Source organism: Martes martes (genome assembly GCF_963455335.1).
Source record: "Martes martes genome assembly, chromosome: 9".
In the NCBI taxonomy this organism is placed as follows: Eukaryota; Metazoa; Chordata; class Mammalia; order Carnivora; family Mustelidae; genus Martes; species Martes martes.
Genome location: NC_137896.1, coordinates 103,974,575 through 104,001,330, shown reverse-complemented (window position 1 = coordinate 104,001,330; position 26,756 = coordinate 103,974,575). Strand labels below are relative to the sequence as shown.

The following is a 26,756-nucleotide window of genomic DNA, read 5'->3' as shown; positions in this document are numbered from 1 at the left end:
TGGGCAATCTTTTGGTGGGTGGGGGGCGGGGGAAGGAGTGGGGCAGGATTGCACTTGCTACAGTTCCTGAGTTGGACCTTGGTAACCATCAATACCTAGCACAGGGTCCGGATGGAACACTTAAGAGGATACCATGCTTCCTGCTGGGTGTCCAGGGCCAGTCCCAGCCCTGCCAGGCCTCCTCTTTCTCTGGAAAGGGTCAGTGAAGTTGGTACTGGGCCCAGGGCCCCTTGCCCCGCTGGCCAAGGTTCATCTAAGAATTGGCCTCAAGAATTTTCTATGTATTGTTATAATAGGTTCATGATCAACTTTTTTAAAAATCGGGAGCAGTCTCATGAAAATCTGCATTTTTGCTTTCTCTGGAAAATGCATCAGTTCTGGCAACACTGAGTTCCCGGCCGAGCTGGAACTGGGGGCACCCTGGGAGAAGGGAGGAGGGGCTGCGCGCCCTCCCCAAAAGTATCTGCCTTAGGAGGCCCCACTGAGTTCACACCCACTTCCCCCCCACCCCGGGGTCTCTACTAGGACGGGGAAGGAACCAACATTTACTGGGACCTCGCCAGTGGCAATCACTGAATATATATGAACGAATTTAATTCTCAAAACAACTATTTTACGGTGCTTCCACGGCACAAGGTTGGGGCCTTATGCCAGGGTGGCCTCCAACCCACGCCGCCCCCAGCCGGAGCTAGTGCCCCCGCGGCCCCTCGGCTGCCCGCTCCCGCCCCCGCCGGCTCGGCGTCTCCGCCCCTGGCTGCAGAGCGCGGCCGGGAGGCCGGGCAGGGAAGGGGCCAGAGCCTGGAAGCCTGCCGCGCCCGCCTCGCCCGCCGCCGCCGGTCCTCCGCCCTCGGGGCCGCCGCGGGCCGTCCCCGCAGTGGTCACGTGAAGGGCCGAGCGGAGCGCGCCCAGCCCGGGCCTTCGGGGGCCCGAGGACAGAGTCCGCCGCGGCGGCCCCGACGCTCCCGCATCCTGACCCGCCGCGCCGCCGCCGCCGAGATGCCAGGGGCCGGCCGAGCCGCTGGTGTGCGCCGCCTGCGCCCGCAGCCCTCGGAGGAGCCGCCGGCGCTGGAGGTAAGGGGGCCACCGCGCTCGCAGGACGTCCCGAGGGCTGGCGGCGCGCAACGACGGCAGAGTCTCCGGTCCGGAGCTTTCCCTCCCGGCGCGGCCACCCCCGGAGCTCCCGGGTCGAGCGCGACCCCGCGCGAAGCCAGCGCTGGTTGCCGGGAGTAAGGGCCCCGTGGAGGGAGGCGGGCGAGGAGCACCCCCCGCCCTGGGGCTGACTCCGTCCTCTGGGCCGCGGGAGCCGTGGCACTGGGGCTGCTCCGCTGGGAAGCGCACAGGGGCTGGAGCTCCCGGGACCCGCGCCCCGGGCCGCAGCCCTGCATGCTGGAGTCGATGCGGGTGCTGTTAAGTCCGCGCCCGCGCCCGCGCCCGCGCCGCCTGAGCCCGGCCGGAGCCGCCTCCCCACGGGCGGGGGCCGCGCTGGAACCCGCGGCCGGGGGGTCCGGTGCCGATTTAGCGCGCCCCTGCGGGGTCTAGGGTGGCCCATGCTCGCCGCTCTGTGCTCCATGGCGGCAGGAAAACCTCCGAGGGTCCCACTGCAGGGAAACGCCCGGAAAGAAGTCTGCGGGACGTGGGTCTGGGAGTGCTGAGGCAGCCCGGCTCTTCTCATCCCCGCGGGACGGAGCAGATGGGCTCAGCTCTGCTCTGCTCTTCTTCGGAAGACGTGGAGCTTCCAAACAGTCGTTCCAGGGCTGTTTCCTTTCTCTGGATGAGAACTCAGAGTGCAGAGGGAAGCACAACTCCAGTTGTTGGAGTCCCTGCTCTGACTCAGAAAATCCTAACTCTGAGTGACAAGATGAGGAGGGCCCCATACCCGGTGCAGCCTCCCGTTTCCCGCTCCGTAAGGTGGGGATGCTAAGTCACACCCACCTCAGAGGAGTCGGAAGACCTTGTCAGTCAGGCCCGGAGCACAGTGCTTGGCCCACGGTAATGGCAGCCAGGTTTCAGGCGTCTCTGGGAACATTTACGTGTGCCGCCTTTCCTTCTGGTCCGGCAAGTGTGTGGGAGGCAAAGGGTCTTTTAGTTCCCTCTCCCCCTCCTCCTTGAGCTGGCCTCTTCGGCTCTGGGCTGTTCTGGCATCTCCCCTGCCTCTTCTCAGTGGGCTCCTGTGGCCTGTTGAAGGCAGCCCACCAGGCAGGCTCTCTCTCGTGTAGAGTTGAAAATCCCTACCTGGTGCATTGGCCTCCCTCTTTGGCCCGCTGGTCTCTCAGAGAGGCCTGGCCACTTCCAACAGGTGAATTTGACCATGTCTCCCTAAGGTAGAGGAAAGCAGGTAAAGGAGAAAGAGGAGAAGGATTCTTGGTCCCTAGCTCTGACCCAACCCAGGCGGTATTCCCCTCTTTCTGTACCATGATGGGCCTGTGACCCCTGGAGTTTTCTGTGGCAAGAGCATCTTTTTAGGTGGAGATTGTCCATGCCCTTCCTCTGTGTACTTAATATTTCTTTGTCTAAATAAGAGAAGACTGTAAAAAAAAAAAACCAACAACCCACACAACGAATCCTTTGAGACCTCAAGAAATGCAGGGAGAGCTGAAACAGCCCAAAGTCCTGATTGAGTCTGGGGTGAGGCTTTTGGCTTAATTCACGCCTGCAGGAATCACATACTTGTGTCTCAGTATCTTTCAAAGCCCCTGCCCAGGGGAGCAGGCATGAAAGGCGAGGGATCTGGTACCAGCTGGTAATTCTAGCAGAACCCCTCATTTTCTGAGATAACAGCGATGACTGAGTCATTAAGCGAAGCAAGGCTCTGACCTAAGATGCTTGGTAGCTACCATGAAGTGGTTAGTTTTGGGGCACTTAATAAAAAACTGTCTAGTCATTGAAAATGCATTTCTACCCTCTCCGTTCAAGTGTTTTTTTCTTTCTTTCTTTTTTTTTTTAAGATCCTTTTTCTGCCTGGTGTTTCTTTTGGCAGATGCTAAGGTGGCAATCCACTCCTTTGGTACTTTTACCAACACTTTCAGCTTTGAAATAGAAATAATCCAATGTCAGTGATTCTCAGTCTTACTGTGGGTTAGAATTACGTGGGGAATCTTTAGAAATGTGTCTAGGTTCAGACTCTACCACAGAGATTCTGATTTAATTGGTCTGAGTGTGACCTGGGTAACAGTCACTTTAAAGGCACCAAGTATGGAAAGTACAGCCAAGGCTGAGAGCCCACGTCCTGGACGCTGTTACTTTGTGATCTGTGTGATCGCCTCCTGGTATTTTGTGTGCTTCTCTTTGAATCTTCTTATTCTTAAAACTTTTATTCAAGTCTTCGATTGCCCTGGCTTCAGGCTCTCCATCTCCCGGTTTTCCCTTATATAGTGATTTGCAGAGAATTTTTTTTGCAGGAGGAAAATAGGAGGAACCAAGAAGGCCTGGGAGAGGATGAGTTACATCAGGTGGCCACAAGCTGGACTGGCTGCAGGGGCCAGGGAGGAACACAAAGCCAGGGGCCTAGGTGGGAATGACTCAGCTGGAGAGTGGGGCTTGTGGTGACGTGGAGGGAATGTCTTTTGCCAGAAGAAGACCATGGTTATCCACTTCCAGTTGGCTTTGGCTCCAGGGGCTATCACAGACTGCAGAAATGACCACAGACTCTTCCCATCCTGCGTATAACCCGGTTTGCAATGAGCCTTTGCAACTCCTTCTAGCAGGAGATGGAGTCAATTTCTCCAGCCCTTAAGACCATTGACCGTGAAGCTTACTTCAGCCAATGGGACAGTAGCAGAGGTGACACAGACAGAGAGAGAGGAAAAATACTCGAGCATTAGTGGTTGCTCTCCTCATGCTCCTGGGAACCCTTTGACCACCAGCATGTAGAAGAGCCCTGTCTAGCTTGCTGCTCCATGCACATGGCCAAGGCACGTGAGCACGGCTGTCCTGGGCCACCTCTTCCAGATGACCATACGGATCAGCTGAGTTGGTCTAGATCAGAAAGGCTGCCTGGCCGGCCCACAGAATTTGAAAAAATAATGAGTGTTTATTCAGGTGACCTGAGTATCGGGGTGGGTAGCAAAAGCGTATTGAAATAGAGACCAACATTGCCAGATGTTATGACCTTTCAAAGAGAAACCAGAAGTTCAAATTTTTGTGTAAGCTCCAGTTTTTAAAAAATTTGAATTAGTAGCCAGCATCCATAAAGCAATCTCTGGGCCAAACAAAACACATCTTTAGGCTGCCCTTGGCCTGCAGGTTGTTGGTCTTTCTGCACTGAGGGACAGGAGGTGTGTATACTAACAGCTAACTGCCACCTCTTCTCTCATGGTCTCACCATGGCTGCCATGGCCTAGCTTACCCTTAGCAGCTAGCTGTTTCTTCATGGGAAATGCCCACAATATGCTTTATAACCCCAGCTTCTCTTGGCAGTCTTTCTGTTTGGAGAAGGAAGCTGCTGGTATTGTCAGTCTTCGTGGAGGAGATGAGATTTGAGATGGCACCCCATGAAGGAAAGTTCTAGAAAGGGTACTCCTGGTTTTAGGTGTGGAAGTGGGGCCGGTAGTGGGACAGTGGACAATGCACCCACTAATTTCAGCCAGAGAAGAGGGCTATTGTAGGGAAATGAGGGAAACAAAGTTGGAGAGAGGGGAGATCATGGAGCCCCTAAATGCCAAGTTTGACATTTGATTCTGCAGGAACTCTAGGCAAAGAGAAGTCACTAGAAGCTTTTGAATGGGGGTTGCACGGGAAAGCAGTGACCATTTCTATTCTGGGCCTCATTGTGCCCATAACTTATGGGAGCAAAGAAGGGAGGCAGAGAGAGACAGAAAGTATAGTGCTTGTAGTAGCAGAGGGAAAAACCGAGATGAGAGAGAATTTTCCTTAAGATTTACAGTAACTTCTTTTTATCTTAGGTTGTTGTTAGTTAGGTTAATTTTCTTACATAGCTAAATGAGACATATCAGCGTTTTCAAAAAGCACTTCTATCAACAGCTTTGTCAAGGTTCTTGTCTGACTTAAAGGTATCTGGAACTTCTAGTCGTTTATTCCTACACTGGGGGGCTTAGGGAAGGAACTTCCTTGCTTTCTCCTAAAAGCTTCTGGAAATGATCATTCCCTACTCTCCTGCACTTTCTCTGCCCTCTCTCCCTAAGGGATTCTAAGTTATCCACCTTTCCGCAGAAGGAAGGCTTCCAGGGTTGAGAGGCCTGGAGGAGAGAACACAAAAGTCTTAAATACATTTCAGATCTTGGGGAGAGGGAAGGGGATGTCACAGCTAGAAGAAGAGGACAAAAAGAAAATCCAGAAAAGTCAGTTATTGCCCTAGTGCCATGAGAATACAAAATGTACAAGAAGCAGTAGTAAAGTGGCCGTATTTAGACCAGTGATTTTCCATCTTGCTTGCATGTTGGAATCCTGTGGGAGCTTTACAGATTCGTCCTGGGTCTCATCTCCCTGAGACTCTGATGCACTTGGTCTGAACAATAGGATCTTTACCAGCAAAGCTCGGAAGGTGGTGGGAGGTGCTGTGGGGGTTCAGAACTGATGTCCTGGGCAGACACTGGTGCCTCCCCGAGGCCGGGGCTGCTGTTGTAGGGTGCAAAGCCATCCATAAGCTGTGTCTGGGAGAACATTGCTATTTGGTCTTTGCTTGTTTTCATGGTAGATAGGGGCAGTGGTTCACATGTAAACTTGAAAGTATGCAGTTTTGAAAGAGCATGTCTGACACAAGCCACATTCTTGGGTTGCATGAAAATTATTTGTTTTATGGAAAGATCCAGATGGCCTTAGTACTAGTGAGAATGGTCATTGCAGTAAGTTTGCCTGTGGAGAGTGCTTCTTCCCAAGCAAAGATGGGCGGGAGCCTTAGAAGTTGCACAGAAACAGGATGGAGAGAACAAAGACAAGTAGGCACAGAAGATTGAGCAGGTGAGATTTTAAAGAGAGAGAGACAGATGTCAGAAGTGGACTAGGTAGGAATGGGAAAGCTTGGAAACAATGTCAAGGTACATTGGCTGTTGTGAAAGTGTCGGCGTTTGTCAACGTGATAGGCATGAGTTCAGGTGGCAAGAGGGGTTTGGAAGAGGTGCCCTGGTTCTTATATCACTCAGTGTGGGGAGCCTGGTTAGTGGCCGAGGGAGGTAACTCCCAGGGCCTGGCTGGCTGAGGATTGCCGCTGAGCATTTTTTCTGTTCTCTACCTGGGGGGCATGTGGATGGTACATCTCAAATCCATGCTTGTCAAACTGCTCGTTTATGGACAAACCTTTTCACTGGCAATGGGAGAATGTTAGTAGCATCATCTTTTTAAATTGGGAACACTAGTGGCTTTAAGAGATTTTGACCTGAATATATATATATATATATATATATATTTTTTTTTTAAGATTTTTATTTATTTATTTGACAGAGAGAGAGAGAGAGAGAGATATCACAGGTAGGCAGAGAGGCAGGCAGAGAGAGAGAAGGAAGCAGGCTCCCCGCTGAGCAGAGAGCCCAATGTGGGACTTGGACCCAGGACCCCGAGATCATGACCTGAGCTGAAGGCAGAGGCTTAATCCACCGAGCCACCCAGGTACCCCGACCTGAGTATATGAAGGGCCTTCATATTATAACTTGTTGCTGTTCCAGTACAGTCTTTAGGGGGCTTAAGGGAACTTTCTTAAGATTAGCCTGCATTCACTTAAAAAAATAAACTCTTGTTGATGCTTGCCATTTTCTACCTCAAACAGATTTCTAAGTATATCCTGGGGAACTCTAGTGTTCCTCGGTGTTTGAGATGTTCAATGGAAAAATCATTGGTATTAATAGATTGCCTACTAAAATATTTTTTAAATATGTAAAAGGAAAATGTGTGATGAAGTGTCTAACACATTTTTATGGTGCTTCTTAGTTTTTAAAGATTTTATTTATTTATTTACTTATTTACTTGTTTATTATTTAGATCACAAGCAGGGGGAGGGGCAGAGGGAGCGAGAGAACCTCAGGCAGACTCTGCATGGAGTATGGAGCCCAATGTGGGGCTGCATCCCATGATCCTGAGATCATGACCTGAAGCCAAAATCGAGAGTCAGACGCTGAATGGGCTGAGCCGCCCAGGTGCTCCCAGTTCTTCTCAGTTTTTAATAACCTGCCTTTAAGAATTGCTGTACCAGCCCTGAGAAGGCCTGTGACTCGAGAGGTGACAGGTTCTTAACGCTGTGATTTCATCTTTGAGATTGTTGTTCGGCATCTATTTTTTTTTAATTTTTTATTTATTTTCAGCGTAACAGTATTCATTGTTTTTTCACCACACCCAGTGCTCCATGCAATCTGTGCCCTCCCTAATACCCACCACCTGGTTCCCCCACCCTCCCACCCCGCCCCTTCAAAACCCTCAGGTTGTTTTTCAGAGTCCATAGTCTCTCATGGTTCACCTCCCCTTCCAATTTCCCTCAACTCCCTTCTCCTCTCCATCTACCCTTGTCCTCTATATTATTTGTTATGCTCCACCAATAAGTGAAACCATATGATACTTGACTTTCTCTGTTTGACTTATTTCACTCAGCATAATCTCTTCCAGTCCTGTCCATGTTGCTACAAAAGTTGGGTATTCGTCCTTTCTGATGGAGGCATAATACTCCATAGTGTATATGGACCACATCTTCCTTATCCATTCATCCGTTGAAGGGCATCTTGGTTCTTTCCACAGTTTGGCGACCGTGGCCATTGCTGCTATAAACATTGGGGTACAGATGGCCCTTCTTTTCACTACATCTGTATCTTTGGGGTAAATACCCAGCAGTGCAATTGCAGGGTCATAGGGAAGATCTATTTTTAATTTCCTGAGGAATCTCCACACTGTTCTCCAAAGTGGCTGCACCAGTTTGCATTCCCACCAACAGTGTAAGAGGGTTCCCCTTTCTCCACATCCTCTCCAACACACGTTGTTTCCTGTCTTGCTAATTTTGGCCATTCTAACTGGTGTAAGGTGGTATCTCAATGTGGTTTTGATTTGAATCTCCCTGATGGCTAGTGATGATGAACATTTTTTCATGTGTCTGGTAGCCATTTGTATGTCTTCATTGGAGAAGTGTCTGTTCATATCTTCTGCCCATTTTTTAATATGATTATCTGTTTTGTGTGTGTTGAGTTTGAGGAGTTCTTTATAGATCCTGGATATCAACCTTTTATCTGTACTGTCATTTGCAAATATCTTCTCCCATTCCGTGGGTTGCCTCTTTGTTTTGATGACTGTTTCTTTTGCTGTTCGGCATCTATTTTTAATGGAAACATTCATCTTTTGGGGGCAATTTTTAACAGCTTTATTGAGCTATAATTGATAAAAACTAAACTATACTTATTCTAAGTGTGCAGTTTGGTGAGTCTTGGTAGATGAGTACACTCGTGATATTAATGCCACAGTCAAGGTAGTGAAAATATCTGTCACCCCTATAGGTTTCCTTGTGCCTGTCTGCCGTCCATCCCTCTCCCATCTCCTCCTCCCTGTTCCCAGGGCACTGATCTGGTCTCTGCCCTCTAGAGTACCTTGCATATTCTAGAGTTTTATATACTCATATAGTAGGTACTCTTTCGGCAGAACAGGAGTTAGCTTCTTTCACTAAGCAAAACTATTTTGAGATTCATCCATTTTGTTGTGTTTATCAGTAATTCATCCCTTTTTATTACTGAGTCATCTTTCGTGGTAGAGATATGTCACATTTTGTTTATCCATACACCTATTATGGACATGTTGGTTGTTTCTGGTGTTCAATTGTTGAGCTACTATGAATATTTGTATACAAGTATGACTTTGGAATGGTGTTCTAACATAAGCCTTATTCTCGGGGTGGATGTAAAGTCTTTGTGTAGACATATGCTTTCTTTCTCTTTGGTAAATACTTAAGAACTGAATGGCCAAGAAACTACCAAACTGTTTTCTGAAAGAAATGCACTGTTTTCCATTCCTACCAGCAATGTGTGAGAGTTCCTGTTGCCTTACATCCTTGTCAACACTTGGCATAGTCAGTCGTCAGTTTTAGCCATTGTAGTCAATATGAAATGGCATCTCACTGGGGCTTAAATATGTATTTCCTAAAAAAAGAAAGAAAAATATGTATTTCCCTAATGACTAATGATGCTGAGTATCTTCTTATGTGCTTATTTGCCATGCATATATATCTTCTGTAGTGAAATACCTATTAAAAGACTTTTAAAAGACTTACCTTAGTAACAACTGTTTGTGTTTTTTTAATGCAATATAACTTATTTTTTTAAGGTGTTGCAATATGAAATAAACTGAGGGAACACAGTTCTGCTGTGTCTACAGATACATACTTTTGTATATTTGTATAAAGTTTGGAATCTTTTGACCTCTCCGAGTACTAGATCCGCTTGCAAAATGGGCTTGCCTGACCAATGTAGATTTCCATTCCAGTTCCAGCAGGAAGATGTCCTATGTTCTAAGGAGGTAATCATGGTAATTGAACAGATAATCAGGTTGTTTTCCTTGTCAAATACATAGGAAGGTCTAAATAGCTAGCTAGTCCCTTTTATACAGAATCAGAAGTGAGAGTCATTGCAAATGGGGCTTAGCTGTACTGGTCATGAGGAGATGTAGAGTCAAATCTCAAGATGCCGATTGGATATTATCAATCATTTTAAATTATATGAGTGTTGGTGAGAAGCAGGAAAACATGATGCTCATGTACTATCTAGAGGCATATCAAAGGCATGACTTTTGGGGAAACAGTTTGGTATTATCTATCAAAACAAAAAAAATGCAAATACCTTTCATTCACGAGTTCAACTCTATCCTATAAAAACATTCATATAGCACAAAGCTATGCATGTGTGTCCATGTGTAATATACATATTTTTTAAAATTCAATGTAATTGTGTTCAAACTAGAAAACAAAGGGAGATACTACCTAAAGGAACAGGCATTTATTAAAAAGAATGGGATAGGTATATATATATATATATATATATATTCATTCATTCATGAAAAAATGTCCAGAATATATTGAGTGAGAAAAAGAAACTTTGTATCATATGAAAACAATTTTGTTACTTTAAAATTATATATATGTATAGAGTGGGGTCATACCTTAAGAAGGAGTTAGCTTCAAAAGTCATCCAGAAAGGCATTGATTTATGTGTCAAAATTACCCTTGAAAAACACTCTAACCACCCATCAAGTACCCTAAATATAATTTTGTGTCTGTATATTTGTGTGTGTATAGCCCTATATATGTTAGTATAAATATGCCATTGAAGGACATGTATATATATGATTCAGTGCCTTTTTGCTCTCATTCCCTCCTCTGAGAGCCTATATTTGAATTCAAGAAGGTCCAGCATGCCTGTGTCTCAGCCCCACTGCAGGATTCCCAGTGCCCAGCAACGCATCTGGAGGTGTACAACCAGTCCTATAATGTTGATTACCCCTGGCAAGAGTGGGAAGGGGGGGTGTGGGTTTCTTTTTGTACTTAATATGAAAAAGAGAAGTGTCCCTTCCTCTTCTGACTGGTGTTCTCTCCCTACTTTCTCCCAAGGAGGACCAGGACCTCCTGCTGGCAGCTGCCTATGTTTCTGATGCCCAGTACAACAGAAATGTTCCCTTCGAAACATCTCCTCGGGCCATCAGGTAATGAAAGTGTTAAGCTGTCACAGAGAACAAACTGTCCTCTAGTGCCCAATAGTCTTCAAGTTAAACCCAAACTGAAGATATTGTCTCCACAAACATTTTGAAAAGTCTCTAGGGTATGACACATAGATTTAGATAAAATCCTATAATCCAATGCTTTTTTTTTTTTAAGTTATAAGAACATGGTGTCTCACACATAGGAAAGCATTCAATAAATACATTAGGGACAGATACACGAGTAAATGAGAACATCCAGAACAGGAGAGAGGGCATCCAAAGTAAACATATTATCACCTTTTCCTCTTAGGCATGATTTGTCCTCTTAGAGTCAATTCAATGAAAAGCCTTGTTCTTTTTCTTTCTGTTGCCTTGTGATGTAATCCATATGTTTGTTCTTTTCATAAGAATCCCACCTTTTCTTTCTCACTCTGTGAACGTTGAACTAAGACCAAGGATTTGGCTCAAAATAAGGAAAAAACATTTCTTATCATCAGGGCTCAGTGCCAGTGCCTCCCAAAGCAATGAACGCCTCATTCCTGGAAGCTTCAAGCAGGTTGGGGGGGGGTGTCCCCCACCCATAGGAAGAGAACTGTGTGACTGTGAGATCCCTCTGAGTCTATCATGTTATCAAGATGGGACGATGCACATTTAAACTGGTTAGGCTACCATGCCACATCATATAGGTCACTTTAACTGAGGGTTTACTCTGTACTAGTCACTGTTTAAAGTCCTCTAAAGGTATTCTCTTATTATTGTCGTAATCACCACGAGGAAGGTTTAATCATAGCTGGAGACTGTTAAGAGACTGTCCGTTGAGATAATGTGTTGATTTTTTTTTCTGTTAGTGTTTTGTAATGTGTGCCTTATTCACTACTGTCCCTTGCTCCTCAGAATTGAAAGGAAATGTGGCCAGAGCCATACTCTGTATTTTACCTACCATGTCTTCTAGTGGGAAGTTTGATTTCTGTTTGACTTCTGCTCCTTGTTTACAACACCTTTATTCTTTTTGTCTTCAGACTTTACTATTTTTATAACCACTGGACAATGCAAGTAGCCATCTACTTCTTTATTTGTGTAGACCTTTCCCTCGCCCTGTTTGAAGAGCCTGCGCTGTTTCCACTGCCTTTCTTGGTAAGGATTAAAAACAAAATGGCTACCCAGACTTTGTCATTGATGAGGTGGGCCCCGTTCCTCTTCCTTCCCGCCAATTTCAATACACATGAACATGTTTTATTTTTATTGCTGGGGACTGAAAGAATTCTGTTTCTTCACTGAGCTGTTGCTTCCTTCATAGGCATTTTCAGTGGAGTAGAAGCTTTATTGTCTTCTGTGTACCCAGGGCTAAACTGGATAGACAAATGATATTTTCAGAGCATATCTATTAAATGGCAAGTAGACAATGTCATAATATGGTAGAATATGTGACTTGTACTTGCCACATTTCCAGCTTTCTTAAGTCCTAGATCACTAGCGTATTTATTGGTGCCTGGTAGCGGGTCACATAGGATTTTGAGTAATACAACCAATGAACCAGCTATTCCAGATTGGTGCCAGTGAGTAACTGATCATCTGTTCATGTTAATTCTCAGCTTGGTGCAGCTCCTGCCCCCTAGAGTAGTTGTAGCAGAAACTGGATGATTTGCAAGGCCCAGAGTATGTACTGTCTGGTTGTTTAACAGGCAAGGGTCATCGACCCTAGCCTGAAGAACAGGCTTCTATTGCCTCCCATGATTCTGTGGGTAATGGGGCCCAACCGGGTAGATTTCTATTCTGGGGTCATGAGCTGTGGAGATTGATATCTGGAGGCTCTGTCGATCCCTGGGGGCTGGCAGGGGCTCCTGGCCATCACCTGGGAGCTTGCCTGGCTGGAGTTATGGACCAGAGGGCCCTGTTGTCCTTTACCCGGCTGCTCCATGGGGCTCTAGGCTTCTCCCAGTCGGGGCAGGGGAGGTCCAGGAAGGAGCGCCCTCCTGTACGGGCACCATCAGGCTTCTACTTGTATAACACTTGCTGCTGTCCTGTTGGCCAAGGACCAGCAGGTGCTGGAGCCCTGAGTCAGCAGAGGAGGACACCGCCAAGGGCTAAAGACTGGAATTACGGTTCCTCGGGGGCCGTCAATGTGGTCGTGTAACAGACTTCCATGTGATGAGATGCCACAATTAATGGAGTCTCTGGACGGAAAACTTGTGGCCCAGGGACTATCAGAACAAACATAAAGTTAGATGAAACAGAGCTGTGCATTCACAGGTCCAGACAGTCAGGCCCTCCCTAGCAAGGCCCACTCTGGACACCATGAGCCTTCCCTGGGGTCATCTTCTCAGTCCCTTGCCTCTCTTCCCGAGTCCTCCCCCTTGCAGGTGTTAGTGGCCATGAGAGCTTTGGGTTGGCTGCCTGGGTTCACAGCGCTCCTTCAGCCAGCATTTGTACCTCCAGTCTCTAGAACCCAGTGTGCCAAGGTGTCATGCTGTGGCTTTGGCCCAGAGACAGCATTATGGAGCACATCTTATTTTGAGCTGGGGTGTCCTGGAATCGCCCCAGGCCCTTTGGCACTCCTGGTCTTGACAGTGAATCTCTAGAGCCCTTCAAGAGTGAGCAGGCTGAGGGCAAGAACGTTTGCAAGGAGCTGGAGTCTGTGTCCGTGCCCAGGACCCATGGCATTGGGGAAGACTATGTCACCTTGCTACTTTTAGGGCCCAGAGCCAGCCCTTCCCATCCCTCAGGGAATCCATTCCTTCAGCCCGCACCCCAGACCTTTCTGTCTTCCTGCCCTAACCTGGCCAGGTTGCCCTTTCCCCACCTCTTCCTGCTCAGCCACCCTCCTCTGCCCGTGCTGGAGGCTGAGTGCCCATGGGAGGGAGGGCCAGCTGCCTCAGGGGAGTCACAGGGAAGCCTGGGCCGTGGTCCCAGGCTGCCAATTAGCTGCCGGTAGGGACTTCAGAGCTGGGGTCCTGTACCTACAGAGGAGACCGTCAGGACGTGGCACTGGGCTCAGTGGCCTCCATTCTTTCTTCCAACCAACCACACACAGGTCGAGAGGGCAGCAGTGGCAGAGATGGCTAAGGAATGACCCACATTCAAAACTTGTCTTTGGGCAGTTACTCTAATATTAGAGAAACTGAACTAAGTGCCCGTTCTAAATATGAATGTGAGAATTAGAGAGCCCAGAAGATGCCTGTGTCTATCATCCCTGACCTCCCCTTTTCTGGGGAAATGCCTTCTGGGTCGCCTGCCCACTGATTCAGCCCCTCCCAGGAAGCCCTGCCTGTTGGGTCATGAGATTCATGGCTCAAGGACCGATTTCCTTGTAGGAAGAAGATATCATCCCCACCAGCAAAGAATTTGGTTGCGACTGGCAAAGAAATTAAGGGACATTGCTAATTCTCAGAGGGTGGCATCAAGGGAGCTCGGGGAGTGGGGCGATTACAAGAAGGCGAATGCTGAATTTCCAAGTGGCGGGGGGCTGTGTTTAGTCTCTGTTTTCTGTGTGCAGGCTACCTCAATAGCAGAAGTTCTCTGCCTGACTGCGTTCTTCGGGAGACTTGTACATTTTGCGAAAGTCACCCCTCAGATGGTTTTCTGGAAGGATACGAAAAACATCTGCATCATGATAACCATAGCGGTGAGTGCTCATGATAGTGCCCTGAGGAGTTTCTGGTCAAAGGCAGAAACTATGAAGCGAACAGACCTGGTTAAAGCAACAGTGACAGACTTTGGCACAGCAAACCCCGTTTGCATGAGACAAACGTGAACCCCAACTAAAGAGCAGAAAAGGCAAAATATGACGGTGAGAGTGCTGTATTTTAGCTTAGTGAGAGCACTTCCAAATTAAAAGGGAGGGGAAAAAAAAGACAGAAACTCCAGTAGTGCCAAAAATAGGTGAAGGCATCTCACAGAAGAAAAATAATGGTAGCTAAGAAAAAACATGTCATTTCTCTAATTAAAAAATATATATATATTAAAACAATAAAGTATCATGTGTTCGCCTATGAAACAGTGTTAGCAAGACTGAGAGGGAAAAGAAACTTCTACCCCACTGAAGGGACAAATAAGCGGTCTTTCTGGAAGGCTGTGTGGCAGTTCCTTTCAAAACCCTGGAGTTCCATTCCTGGGAATTTATCTTTAGGGAAGAAGGATGTGTTCAAAGATTTTAGCCCTAAGATTGGTCATGGCTGAACTGTTCATAATACTGAAAAGTTGGAAACAACTCGATTTCCTGACGGTGGGTACGTGTTCTATAAAATGTGGCCCCTCCACTCAGCCGTTTGAAATAGTGTTAAAGCAGTGTTTGTGTCTATTACCAAGAGGAGGTGCTAATCATTCATTAAGTCAAAAGAACAAGTTACAATAGAGCTGGAGCTCATCTTTGTTAAAAAGAAAAAGGAAAGAATGTGTATGACATTCACAGAGAGATCGGGAGGGTATATGCTAAGCAGTTATGCCCAGAGAGGCCCCTTCAGTGATTAGATAAAAGTACTTCATAGTCAGCAGAAGAGCAGAACAGAGGTTCTGATTAACCTGCGGCTCAGTCTGCATACCTCCAAGCCAGAGCTTCCACAAGCACTGGTAGGTAGGGGTCCCCATACTGTAGCTGATACGGGCTTCCCCTCTGAGTTTTGCTAGCAGTTTCTATGTCTGTGTGTTAACACAGACATAATGAGATGAAACCCTCTTTGCCCCACCACTCCCTTAGCTGTTTGTTTGTGGGTGGTGCCTTAAGTCCCAACACCCAGTTCCTAGTCCTCTTAGTCAAGATTCTCTCTTCTCTCTTGCATCCGGCTTCCCCAGAGCCCCTCAGGAAGCCTCTTGACCTGTTTCCGTTCTCCCCGCTTGGACTATTGCAGTAGTGTCTAATGTGGCCATGCTCTGTCTCTTTGTTGCATGCCATTCTGTTCCCACAACATGGTCCAGGCCCTGGTCACCTCTTTCAGGAGCTGCCACAGTCACCTCAACCTCAGATCCCCACTCTATACGTGCATTTTCGATGCTGCCACTGGATTAATTCTCTGGAAGTGCATCTCCCATCACTTCCTTCCCTTGCTCCAAGATGTCTGTGAGCTCCACAGACTGCCCAGTGCCCTCAGTCCTGCAAACATGTTTCACGGGGCCCTCTTCACTCTGGCTGGCCCGAGTTGCCTGCCGCCCCACAAACCTACCACTACCTCCTCCTCAACCTGTGATGGCTCGTTTGCCTGGAATGCCCAGGTCTCCTGTCGCCTTGCTCGAAACATTTGTTGTGATTTCCCTTCACCCATCTGCTGAACCCTCAGAATATGGAGACTCTCTCTCTGTACTTTTCTTATTTTTAGAAATATTTCTAAATCCGGGAGGGGTCCGTGGGTTCCACACTGTCACTTCCTATGTGTGTCCTCAAGCAGGGTGACACTGACAGTTTTGTCCCTTGTCTCCCACAGCTGACCTTGATCGATTTGATTATCTATGGTTCCCTGGAAGCTGTTAATATCCACAGTGTTCGATGGTCAAGGGCCTTAAGGCCAGTCTTCCTAATTAACTTCCCTGAAAGTCGTCAGGTAAGGATATTGCTTAGGATAACGCAAGGGCTTGGTTTTTGTTTTTGCAGAAAATGAGCTGATTTTCTTGTAAATGAAATTAAATTTTGTCCTTACAGATCCGAAGAACTTTCAGAAGCATCCGGAACACTCTGCCCGACATTCTCTACGTCTTCCTCTTATTCATGTTCAGTGTGCTGATATTCTCCCTTATGGCCTTGAAGCTTTTTGGGGATCGGTGAGCACACTGTTCTGGGAACTTCTGCCTGTGAATTCTCCTCTGTTTGGCTTCAGCCCGTTGGTGGCAGAATCTGTCACCAGGTGCCTTCTTCCTTGTTCAGACACTCCAGGAGTAGAGTGTATCAGAAACCACAGATTTATTTATGTGTGTGTTTTTGGTTCCTTTTTAGGGGTCTTCGAACAGTGGAAGGCTTGCCCTACTTCACAAATATCCTGGAGATAGCGTTTGAACTCTACGTGCTGGTCACTACAGCCAACAGTCCCGATGTCATGTACGTTCATCTTGACTCACGTTCATGGACACCTGTTACCATGATGGAATTCACTTTGTTAAAGGCGGCTCTCTCCTGACACCAGCAGGGCTGAGACAGGAGAAATAGTGATTGTCTATTTATTCATGTTCATCGTAAAAATTTTTGAAGAATGTAAAATGTTTGCACTGATGATAGCCTACCCTCTCTTTATTTAAAAACTAAATTGAGGTGATTTTTTTTTTTTAACTGAAAGCAACAGGAGACATCTATTGAGATACCAGTCTTAACTACTGGAGCCTGCTTTCTATTCTGGGACTCTTTTGAGTCTTGAATCTAAACACTAAGCCGTGTTTATAAAGGAATCATGGCTTGTTCTCTTAAACATCTATGTGCTTTTCTGGTTAAATGAAACAGGAAAGAAACATAAAGATTAGTAGTTGGTGCCTTCCCCCTCACAATGCCAATTCTCCACACATGTGGAGTTTTCTTAGGAAGAAAACATCCTGTGGTGGTTTCCCCACCCCCCCTAGTGTCCTTCGTATTATGGATTAACCTTGTTTGTGGAAGTAAAATTGTTAGACAGTGCTACACTGAGTAGACATCTCTTGGGGGCCAGGGCATGGACGGGGCTCTAACTGGAAATGTCAATCCCACCTCAGGCCATACTGCACGTCGGGGCGGGGAAAGGCTTTCTGTCATCTAGTTCTGTGTGTGCTCATGACATTGACTTGATCTGGGTTGTTGCTCACTCTTGGGTCTGGCTCAGACACACGTGGCGAGGTGCAGTTCTGGCCCTCCGTGCGTCCTCTTGGATCTTTCCCTCAGATCCTGGGCGGCCGGCCGTGCCCCCCGACTCCCTGTATGAAATGTATGAAATCCAATTTCCATTAAAGGTGGAATGAGCACACATCCTGATTTATGCCTCTCGCCCTGGTGCCGTTGTTAATGGTTCCCTTTCCTTCTCATGTCCTAGAGTGGCTGGAAAATTACCTGGCTCGCCAGCAAGGCATCCTGGTGTCCTAAAGAGCCTTAAATATAAGCCTAAGCCACACTTTGATTCCTTCCTTGGTTCTGGGAAAGTCGGTTGCCCTTTTAGGATTCGATTTTCTCATTGTGAAGAGAGGGAATGGGATTGGGGGATCTCCCAAGTCCTAGTTGCGGCTTCCGTAAGGCACTAAGAAATCGAGAAGGCAAGCTTGGAGCTGGCTGTTTAGCGTTTGGGGAGGCGATGGTTCTGCGGTCCCATGGCACAGCACTACACCATCTGGGGACAGTGAGAGAGGGAGAGGGATTTGCTGCACCTCGTGTATGTGGACTGTGCCCCAGGCTGGCCTTTTGTGCACTGGGGGCCAAGGCTATGAAAAACCATGCCACGTGATTCTTTCCTTCTAGGATGCCTGCCTATAACTTCAATTGGTGGTATTCTCTGTACTTCATAACCTACATCATCATCAATACCTACATCTTCATGTCCGTCTTTCTGGCTGTGGTCTACAACAATTATAGGAAGCACTTGAAGGTACTGTGCATGAGTGGAAGAGGGGTTGGCAGCAGGGGGCTGGGCATCTGGGCTGGATCCACGGGCGAACGCATTTGCTTTGTATTTGAAAGTGTCCTTTTTCTTTTTGCTCTGGCCGGTCTGAAGACTTCTGTGGTGTCTTGCTCTATTCTGCTAGGTGGGGCGGTTCCTTAGCGGTCTTTGCCATGGCTCTGACAGTGCGTCTGGACATTGTGGGCAGCACCAGCCCTTGCTTTGCTCCTTGCTCTTAAGGCATGAAGTTGTTCATGGCTTCTTGAAATGTTTTGTGTAAGAATGAGAGTTGGGGATATTCCCCAAGTCCCCAACTCCTTTTCTGCTCTCCAGCAGAAGCAGAAACTTCTTCAAGCCAATAGTTTCTGCCTGGGTACGTGCCTGTTTGATTTATGTCTGGAGAATTCCCAGAGGTGTTGGGTGGGCAGAGGGTTCTGAGTGCTCGGGGTGGAGGCTGCTTTATGTCCAGCCTAGAACCCACTGGGATGCCTCGGCTGCGTCACCTCCCCCCAGCCCACCCCCACCGCACACATCTCTGTTTTCTCATCTTATAAAACTAGCTGCACAGAGAGGCTTTCCTTAAGGGAAGACATTGCCTTCTAGTTCTTGATTGTTTTGGTTCTGTTCTGAATATTTCATTGCATAGGGATGGGGCCACCAGGGAACAAGAAGAAAGTCAGGGAGAACTTCAAGGTTTGTGGCTAAGGAGAAGCAAGCAGGGCGTGGGGCTGAGTCTGAGTTTTGGCCCAAATGGACTTGGAAGGTGTCTGGCCTGTCCCAGTCCTGCGGAGTCTCTGCACTGTGGGGACTTAGCTGGCCCTGCCCCAGAGGCCAGGCCTCAGAGACCCTCCTACTCTGACTTCCTCCCTCTGGGTGGAAAGAGGCTGTCCTAAAGAGCCTGGCGTGCCTCCCCTTTGTCACTGCTGGACAGAACTGTTTCTGTAGCTCCCCAGTCCCAACAAAGTGTTTCTCTGGGTCATCCTCTGCAACGGGGATCAGTCAGCAAACATCTTAAATGTGCTTTAGCACCCAGCACCAGTCCAAGTGTTGAGAAGTCAAAGACAATTAAGACACAGCCCACAGCCCTTAAAAATTTACAGCCTAGCTATGTAATCAATGAAGTGATGATGTTTTTTTTTTTTTTAAAGACTTTATTTATTTATTTGACAGACAGAGATCACAAGTAGGCAGAGAGGCAGGTAGAGAGAGAGAGGAGGGGAAGCAGGCTCCCTGCGGAGCAGAGAGCCCTATGTGGGACTCGATCCCAGGACCCTGAGATCATGACCTGAGCCGAAGGCAGAGGCTTTAACCCACTGAGCCACCCAGGCACCCCTGAAGTGATGATGTTATTGGGTAACGGGGTTACAGGGAGCAGCAGGAGTGGACTTCAGGTGACTGTAACCCGAGGAGGCCTGTCCAGCCTACTGCCCCTGGAAGATTCCCTGCGCCGAGGCCAGATGGCAGCTCCAGGCAGGCCCAGCTGTCCTTCCTGCTCTCGACCTCTTCCTTCCGGATCACTTCTAGTCAAGTTTCACTTCCCCGACTTTTCTCCTCCTCCCCTTCTCTTTCTTGACTGACTTAATGGTAGCTCTATCTTCTCCCTTTTCGGGGTCTCCCCGTGTCTCAGCAGCACACCCGATTTCCTTCCTTTCTGGAATCTCCCTTCCTCCCGGGCAGAGTGGAGTTGGGACCAGTCTGCCTCCTGCTGTTCTGTTTCTCACCACACAGATTATCCTCCACGCGCTCCCTCCCATAGACTTGGTAAGATGAGTTTCATTTACGAGGACGGGTTAGCTTCGTGGACCCGAGGCTGGGGAGGGATTACAGACCTTGCCTAATAATAGACCCATCGGTGCCTTCTCTTTGGCTCGTCAATTATCCTGACACGTTTAGGGGAAAGGAACAAGACTTTCTTGATTTTTTCTTTTAAAGACCACAATTCTGTTTTTTAAAGAACGAGATTCGCAAGCTGGCGTACCTGAAACGTCACAAAATGATGGAGGCTTTCAACATTCTGAAGGTCAAGGTGGGCACAGAATTTGTGGTGATGGAGGCCCGGTGGAGGCGGCTGGCCAGGACCGTGATGCCACACATCAGCAGTCCCCACCTGGAGCTCCTTTTGAGGATCTCCGATGAGGGACAGAAGGGCCACGTGGGTAAGAAGCCTTGGCCTCCGACATTCCTCTTCGCCGTGCTTTCCAAAGTGGGTGGCTCCTGAAAGCAATTCATAAAACAGCACTACTGGTTTTTTTTTTTTCATTTTCTAAAATTTGCAAATAAAAATATAGGTGGGCACCTCTGCTGGGAACAGTCCAGTAGGATTCGGGGCCTCACGCTGTGTTCTGACAGGGCCGTCCCTATGCGAGTTTCAATGTGTAAAGAGACCTTAAAGCCCTTACCCTGTCCCGGTCATTCCACTGCTGACCCTGCTTTAGGGACAGCATCTACGTCACATTCAGTCTTCAAAAGCAAAAAGTTGAAAGTGACCTAAAGTTCAGGCACTCGTGGCTGGTCGTTACTACGAATAACACCTCACATCTGTTCTATGCGTGTCAGGCGTGAGCCGCTGTCCTGACTGTTTTCTGCATGTGGCGTGTACGTGATCACTGAGGTGGGGATCTTTGCCATCCTTGTTTGTTGGTATGGAAAGTGAGACTGGAACAGGTTAGGGAGTTTGCCCACAGCTGCGCAGCTGCAAAGTGGTCAAGGCCGTCTGACTCCAAGGCCTGTGCTTTTTGTCACTGGGCTAAACCGCCCCAGATTCTGGTCACGTAATGGGAAATTGTGGTGACAAGATGTGAGGTGACTAAAATATATCCCAAACTCTAGAACACCCTCACGTCATCCGTTTCCAGAAGAGTCTAGATGGAAACATACTAAAAGGGAAGGGATACCTCCGACCGGATGTACATTTACCTGAGACAAGGACCCTCAAACAAGTCCCGCAGAGCTGTGGGCCTTAGGAAGACTCCGTGCAGATGGGAGAAGGAGATGACAGTGAGTCTCTAGAACTTACTCAAAGAGAGAGAACAGAGAGAGATGTACATTAAGACACTGATAAATGGGCAGAGCTCATGTCTTCCAGTGAGCGTTTGGGATCCAGGATGGAAGAAGACCTTTCTCCTCTTGAATGAGCAGGATCTGACATGTGCCTTACTGTGAGCCCCGAGCAGGTCTCCTCAGCCACCCCGCTCCCTGTGTGGCTCTGAAGGTTGAGTCAGGAGCCAGGCTTCTTAGAGCCTGAATGGTTGCCTTGGTGTCCCCCATTAGGGATGGGCAGGGGGTCCCTGTGCCATTCAGCGTGTCAGGGTTAGGATTGTGTGGATGATGGGGAAGGGCAGCTGGTGCCCTGGGCGACCCCTGAGCACAGTGCTTCCTAAGCTGTGTGTTGTGAAACTGCTGAATGTCCCACCAGTCATTTTGAAATGAAATGAAAAAGTGTAAAATCCAAGTCCCATTTTTTCATTATTAGAGTCAGTGGACATGATCCTGGCCATTGTTCTATAAGTTTCTGTATTCAGCATTTATCCCATGGAAGGTGGGGAACACAAGGACAGGCCCAGCAGTGGCCCAGGGACCTCTCTTTGAGGACCACTGCTCTAGTACTTAGAGGAGAGGGTCAGGACTTGGGTCCCCCTGGATGTCCCACCCCAGTGGCATGGCTGGCCACTCTAGCCCAGGCGTTCCCAGATTTCATCCCTTCTGTTTTTGAGAATTCTCCTTTGACGGTTTAGTACCTCTGCCGCTTCTAGATGATTGGGACTCTGAAGATGCTGATGAATCTTTAGGGTCTTACGAGCTTTCTTTGCAGTTTCTTCTGTAAAGTGAATTCCAGGATTGGTAGTAAAAGCTGAGATGTTCCAAACCTAGGGATGGGGGCTTTTAGTAATCTTTGTCTCTGTCTGTCAGGTGTAGGGAGGCCTGTATCCTTGGGTGTCTCCTCATCCAGAAAAGATACACATGGTCCCCAGGACATACTCATATGAACTTCTTTGTTGATGAGGTCAGTCTAACTTTCGACAGTCATTTCCCAAGTGGGAGGATGAATTGCTTTTCTTTGTCTTGTCAGCTTCTTCCATATTCTGGGCTGTAAGCAGAGTAGGTCTTAAACGATGCCATTCAGCTGTGCAGGATAAATACGGAGCATATAAGACCCATCCAAGTTTCCTGGCTCCCTTACTCATTTGGATGTATCCCTCCATGAATTCCATGAGCAAGAGGAAGGAGGGGTTCTTTGAGGCCACCACACAACTTTCTAGAGAGTGCCAATGAAGATCCGAGTACCAAATACCACCACCACCTCTGCCCATCTGCAGAGGTTCTTCTCTGAATGCGGGCAGTGACCTTGCACAGGGTGAGGCCTGTAAGTGGTACCTAAGGAGGCTGGCCAGTGACAAAAGGGAGCAGAGGAACCTGAGAATGAGACACGGCCCAAACCGCTGTGCTGTAGAATGTATTCACACTGACCAAGAACAGCCATGGCAAAGGGAACGTGGGGCCCTGTTGACATGGTAACTCCTCCAGAAGTGAGAAGCCTCATGTTTTTCCAGAATGTTCTTAGGACCGTTACCACCAGTAGGGAAGATAGCAACATGAGTGTGAGACATCACTCAATGCTGTGTCTGATTCAGGCTCCTCCCTCGGAGGAGGCCACACTTCTGCCAGGCCTGAGGCTTGTTCTTTGCCTGGGCATCTGTTGATGGCATCTTTCTCGCATAGCCCACGCTGCGGTAGAGGCATCATTCATTGTTGTTTGCTCCTGAAAACTGGAACGGAGCCGTGGATATCCGCCACGCCCTCGGAATGAGAAGTCCTGCAGGGTGTAAAAAATGCCCACTCCAACCTTTGCCGGTTGTTCCGGCTAGACCCGCTCTGCATCGGCGATTTCTTTAAATTTTCCAAACGTCCACTTCATTTGTAAACTTCAACTTAGTTTTCAAAGAAAACTTGGAAAAACGTTGTAAGAAGGACTTTGTGGGAAACAGCAACGTCTTTTAAACATTCCGATTTCATCCATTGAGGTGAAATTCTTTCAGTTGTACGGAGCAGGAAGTCCATGCACAAACAGGGTTGAGAACCAGCCCAGTTGACTCGTGGTCAGCATCCGACCTGTCTGGTTGGGGAGAGGTGCATGGGGTAGGGACCCTGGGCAGTGGGCGGGTCGGGAGAACACTAGCTTGGTAGTCGCATGGAGCCAGGCTGGTCAAGAACGTGCTCGGCGAACTTTGGCCTAGCTGGTGGGCCAACTTGCCGTGGAAGCTGTGGGTCTGAGTGAATCTCTGAGAAGGGGCAGGGAAGGAGGGGATGCGGAGAAGAGGATAGGGGCTTGAGGAAGGGTGTGGATTATGCCTACCTTGGAGGCTTGGTAGAGTTGAGGCTGGGAAGTTAAGTCAGGTGGACACTGAATGCAGGGGTGGAGCATGTGAGGCGGAAGGTGGGTGGAAGGCAGGGGTGAGGGAGCGGCGTCTGTGAACTAGCAAAATCACATGCTACGGTTGGCGGCCTTGGGTCGGCTGCAGGTCTGAATGAGGACAGGTGGGGGGCTCTGCCATTTGCTGGCTCCTTGACCTTGAGTGTTCACCCTTTGAAGCTTCAGATCTTCAACTGGGAAATGCAGAAACAAGACTGTGCTGACTTGACATCACTCTTTGAACCTTAGTGTCGCAGTGGCCATGTACTTGGGATCAATTTTTTTTTTTTTTTACATCGTAGACAAAATGAACTTTCTACGCTTGGCTGACCTCCTCAACATTCAGGTGGTCACCATGAACATCAAGAGACACCCGCTGGAAGAGTGGATGCCACGGGTTTACCAGTCGTCTGCAAGCCTCCTGGTCCAGAGGATGGTTCGGCACAGGCAAGTGAGATGGGAGCGGTTTTTCTCAAGTTGCTTTAAAAATAGAGGAGTTTGCCAATGTTGTCTGGACTGAATATATTTCATTATTGAAGCTGTAAGTCAGCCCCTTGCTTGCTGCTTTTGGTTTCTTCGGGAGGCCTGTAAAGGGTTCTGGACATGCTTTGTGTGACCTTAACCAAAAGGACAGGCTTCTCGATTATGTTTCCTTCTGCTCTGTTTCCTAAGATGCTCAAGGGCCACAGACTGGATGTGCTCTCTGAGCCCGAGAAGCTAAGTACTCTCCGAAATTAGAAGGTTCCAGCCCCACCCAAGTCCTTAGGAAGTTGCTTTCACGTTCGGCACTCTGATTTTGTAAAGTCAGTGGTTAAAAACTCATGAATTTGAGTTAGCAGAATGGTGTGAAAAAGCCCAGTTAATTGTCTTAGTCTCAAGTAAGTGGACTCCAGGAAGAATCATTCTTTCTGGTTGGAGATCTTAGGTTTCGTATGCTTGGCCTGGAGTGCCCCTGTCATTAGTGGCTCATCCCCCTGCCGTCCTTGAATTTAGTGTTTTGCGGAAGAGAATGGTTCAGAAACCCTGGAAGGTGGCTCAGCCTGTGGTGCAGGCACACCGTAGGGGCTGCCCGTGTTTGACAGTTACCAAAGCCCTTTATGTAGAGGTTTTTTCCCATTGATCCCAGCCTTGAATTTGTGATGTGTTTCACATGCTGGATGTTTGTGTGTCCACGTGCGGCATCCAGGCTCCTAGCCTACAGCCTCATGGAGAGCAGTGGGGTAGGAGCCCCTCCTGTCTTCCCGGGGCCATGCGCAGGGTTCGCCTGGGGTTCTCTGGAGCACAGGGGACAGGTACGTGAGCAGAGCAGCCTTCTCTGTAATTGCAAAGTTGGGTCAGAGCCCAGCTCTGATCGTTTTTCACCCATCCCACCGCGGACTCGGTGAGGAAGATGGACATGTCAGTCCCCGGGAAGGCTTGTGTGCATTAGGGGTGAAGAGGTTTTCAGAAGCTTTCTTAGTGAAGGATGTTAATTTTCTGGGGACAAGTTGAAGAGGTGTCATGATCCCTTGCTAAGTCCTAAACCTTCTCCTAGCCCCATTTCTGCCTAAGCTTTTGTCTGATCCAGGTACCATGCCCCCAGAAAACCCCCTGGAAAACCAGGCCTCTATTCCCCACCCCCACCCCTGGTCACTGTGTCTTCATTTTCTCCTTGGCCGAAGGACTACACCAGCATCAGGGGGAGGCAGGTGAATTTCAGGACCCTGGCCATGCTGGAACCTTTACTAACTTGAGTCACGAGTGTGCATGTGTGTGTTGGGATGGGGGTTGGGGGGTATCTCCTAGTCATCACATTGTCGGGAACAAAGTAGCCTGTAAAAGCCTCTGAATGTGCTCCCTTCACTGAAACGTGGGATGATAGAGTCTCTTCTTTTTCCCCTCATGGCAGGATTTTTGTCTGGGTTTATGATATCATCATTCTAATAAATGCCATTTTCATCGCTCTGGATGAGAAAAACCCCTTCATTTCCTACGCAGAGTGGCTTTTCCTTTCTCTCTATATTATTGAAATTCTTCTGAAACTGTATACATACGAGCCGAGAGCCTATTTTGGCAAGAAACAGTTCTGGAACTGGTGAGCATGTGTGTTCTGGGGAAGGGGGTGGGGGGGCAGAGGCTGTGGGCAAAGAGTGGGTTTTTTTTGTCCATTTGGGGAATCTCGTAGTTTTCCCAAGCTCCAGCTGCCTAGTTTTGGGGCATCTTATCATGCAATCTTGGGGGTGTGGGAACATCTGGGACAGACGAAGCTGTTATTTTATGAGGTCAGTTTGAACGAACTCTCGTTAAAATTAGAATCACAGATCGTGGCATCCTGGGTTTGGGAAGGATCTTAGAGCATCATACCCAAGGAGGTCCCTCCATAGCTCCCTTGGCCCATCCCCTAGTCTTTTTAACAAAAAATGTGGCGTGTGTCTGCCTGGACAATGAGATTGTTAACAAGCTCTTTCCCACATGTGTCACCTGGGGCCTCATTCTTCTCCAGGCTAGGGACCTCCTGGTCTGGAACCATCGCCCCCGTGCTGCAGACCATCTCAGATGCCACTGTGTGTTAGGAATTGCAGGCCGCAGAGACACAAGGCACATACACGCCTGTCTTACTAGAGTTAGATCTCTGTCATCATTGCTCTTGGTGCCAGGAAGCTCTCTAGGATGTGCGTGTGGCCAGAGGGGAACTAGCCAGTCTTGTCAGTACTTTGGCACTGTTGTCAGAAAGAAAAGTAATGCTGTGATGGATATTACCCCTTTTAATTAAAAAGTTACAAAGCACTTAGTAAAATTAATACCAAGAAAGATTATACTGTATATTCTGAAACGGTGCCAAAGTCTCCTTGCAAGCATCTAGTTACTTTGGAAGACAAAGTGGTAAGCATTGGGTGATTGCTACAAATCCCCTTGGGGGATTCATTGGAGCAGCCAGTGAATGATCTTTGGATCATTCAGATGTAGCGTTTCTTTCTTTGTCTCCGCTGTTCTAAAATTACAGAAATCAGTTTCATGGCCGGTTCATGCTTTGCATAAGATACTGGATTCCAAGTTTTCTTGGGCTCAGTTGTATCCCAAACTTGACAGTCTTTTCCCTCGAGCCTTCACCAACTTTGCTTCTGCACTGTTAGGTTTGACACGCTGATCATCGTCGCCGCCCTGGTGGCCACTGTGGCCAACACCACCATTCAGTCAGGTCAGTGCTGGACTCTCGGCCT

The 26,756-nt window shown here is 48.1% G+C and overlaps 1 protein-coding gene across 1 annotated transcript in view; it reads left to right on the top strand.

Moving 5' to 3' along the window:
- Nucleotides 1-1,858: 1,858 nt before the first annotated feature.
- Nucleotides 1,859-26,756, top strand: part of LOC308349135 (two pore channel protein 2-like) — a gene marked incomplete at its 5' end in the record, with an annotated part of 33,724 nt that continues 8,826 nt past the window's right edge. Inside the window, 12 exons of the mRNA XM_080813660.1 lie at nucleotides 1,859-1,903; nucleotides 10,523-10,614; nucleotides 11,631-11,745; nucleotides 14,105-14,233; nucleotides 16,026-16,142; nucleotides 16,241-16,359; nucleotides 16,532-16,633; nucleotides 18,008-18,134; nucleotides 20,101-20,302; nucleotides 23,859-24,003; nucleotides 25,445-25,630; nucleotides 26,670-26,734. Coding sequence (XP_080669786.1) covers nucleotides 1,859-1,903; nucleotides 10,523-10,614; nucleotides 11,631-11,745; nucleotides 14,105-14,233; nucleotides 16,026-16,142; nucleotides 16,241-16,359; nucleotides 16,532-16,633; nucleotides 18,008-18,134; nucleotides 20,101-20,302; nucleotides 23,859-24,003; nucleotides 25,445-25,630; nucleotides 26,670-26,734 — 1,444 coding nt within the window. The remainder of the gene's footprint in view (nucleotides 1,904-10,522; nucleotides 10,615-11,630; nucleotides 11,746-14,104; nucleotides 14,234-16,025; nucleotides 16,143-16,240; nucleotides 16,360-16,531; nucleotides 16,634-18,007; nucleotides 18,135-20,100; nucleotides 20,303-23,858; nucleotides 24,004-25,444; nucleotides 25,631-26,669; nucleotides 26,735-26,756) is intronic.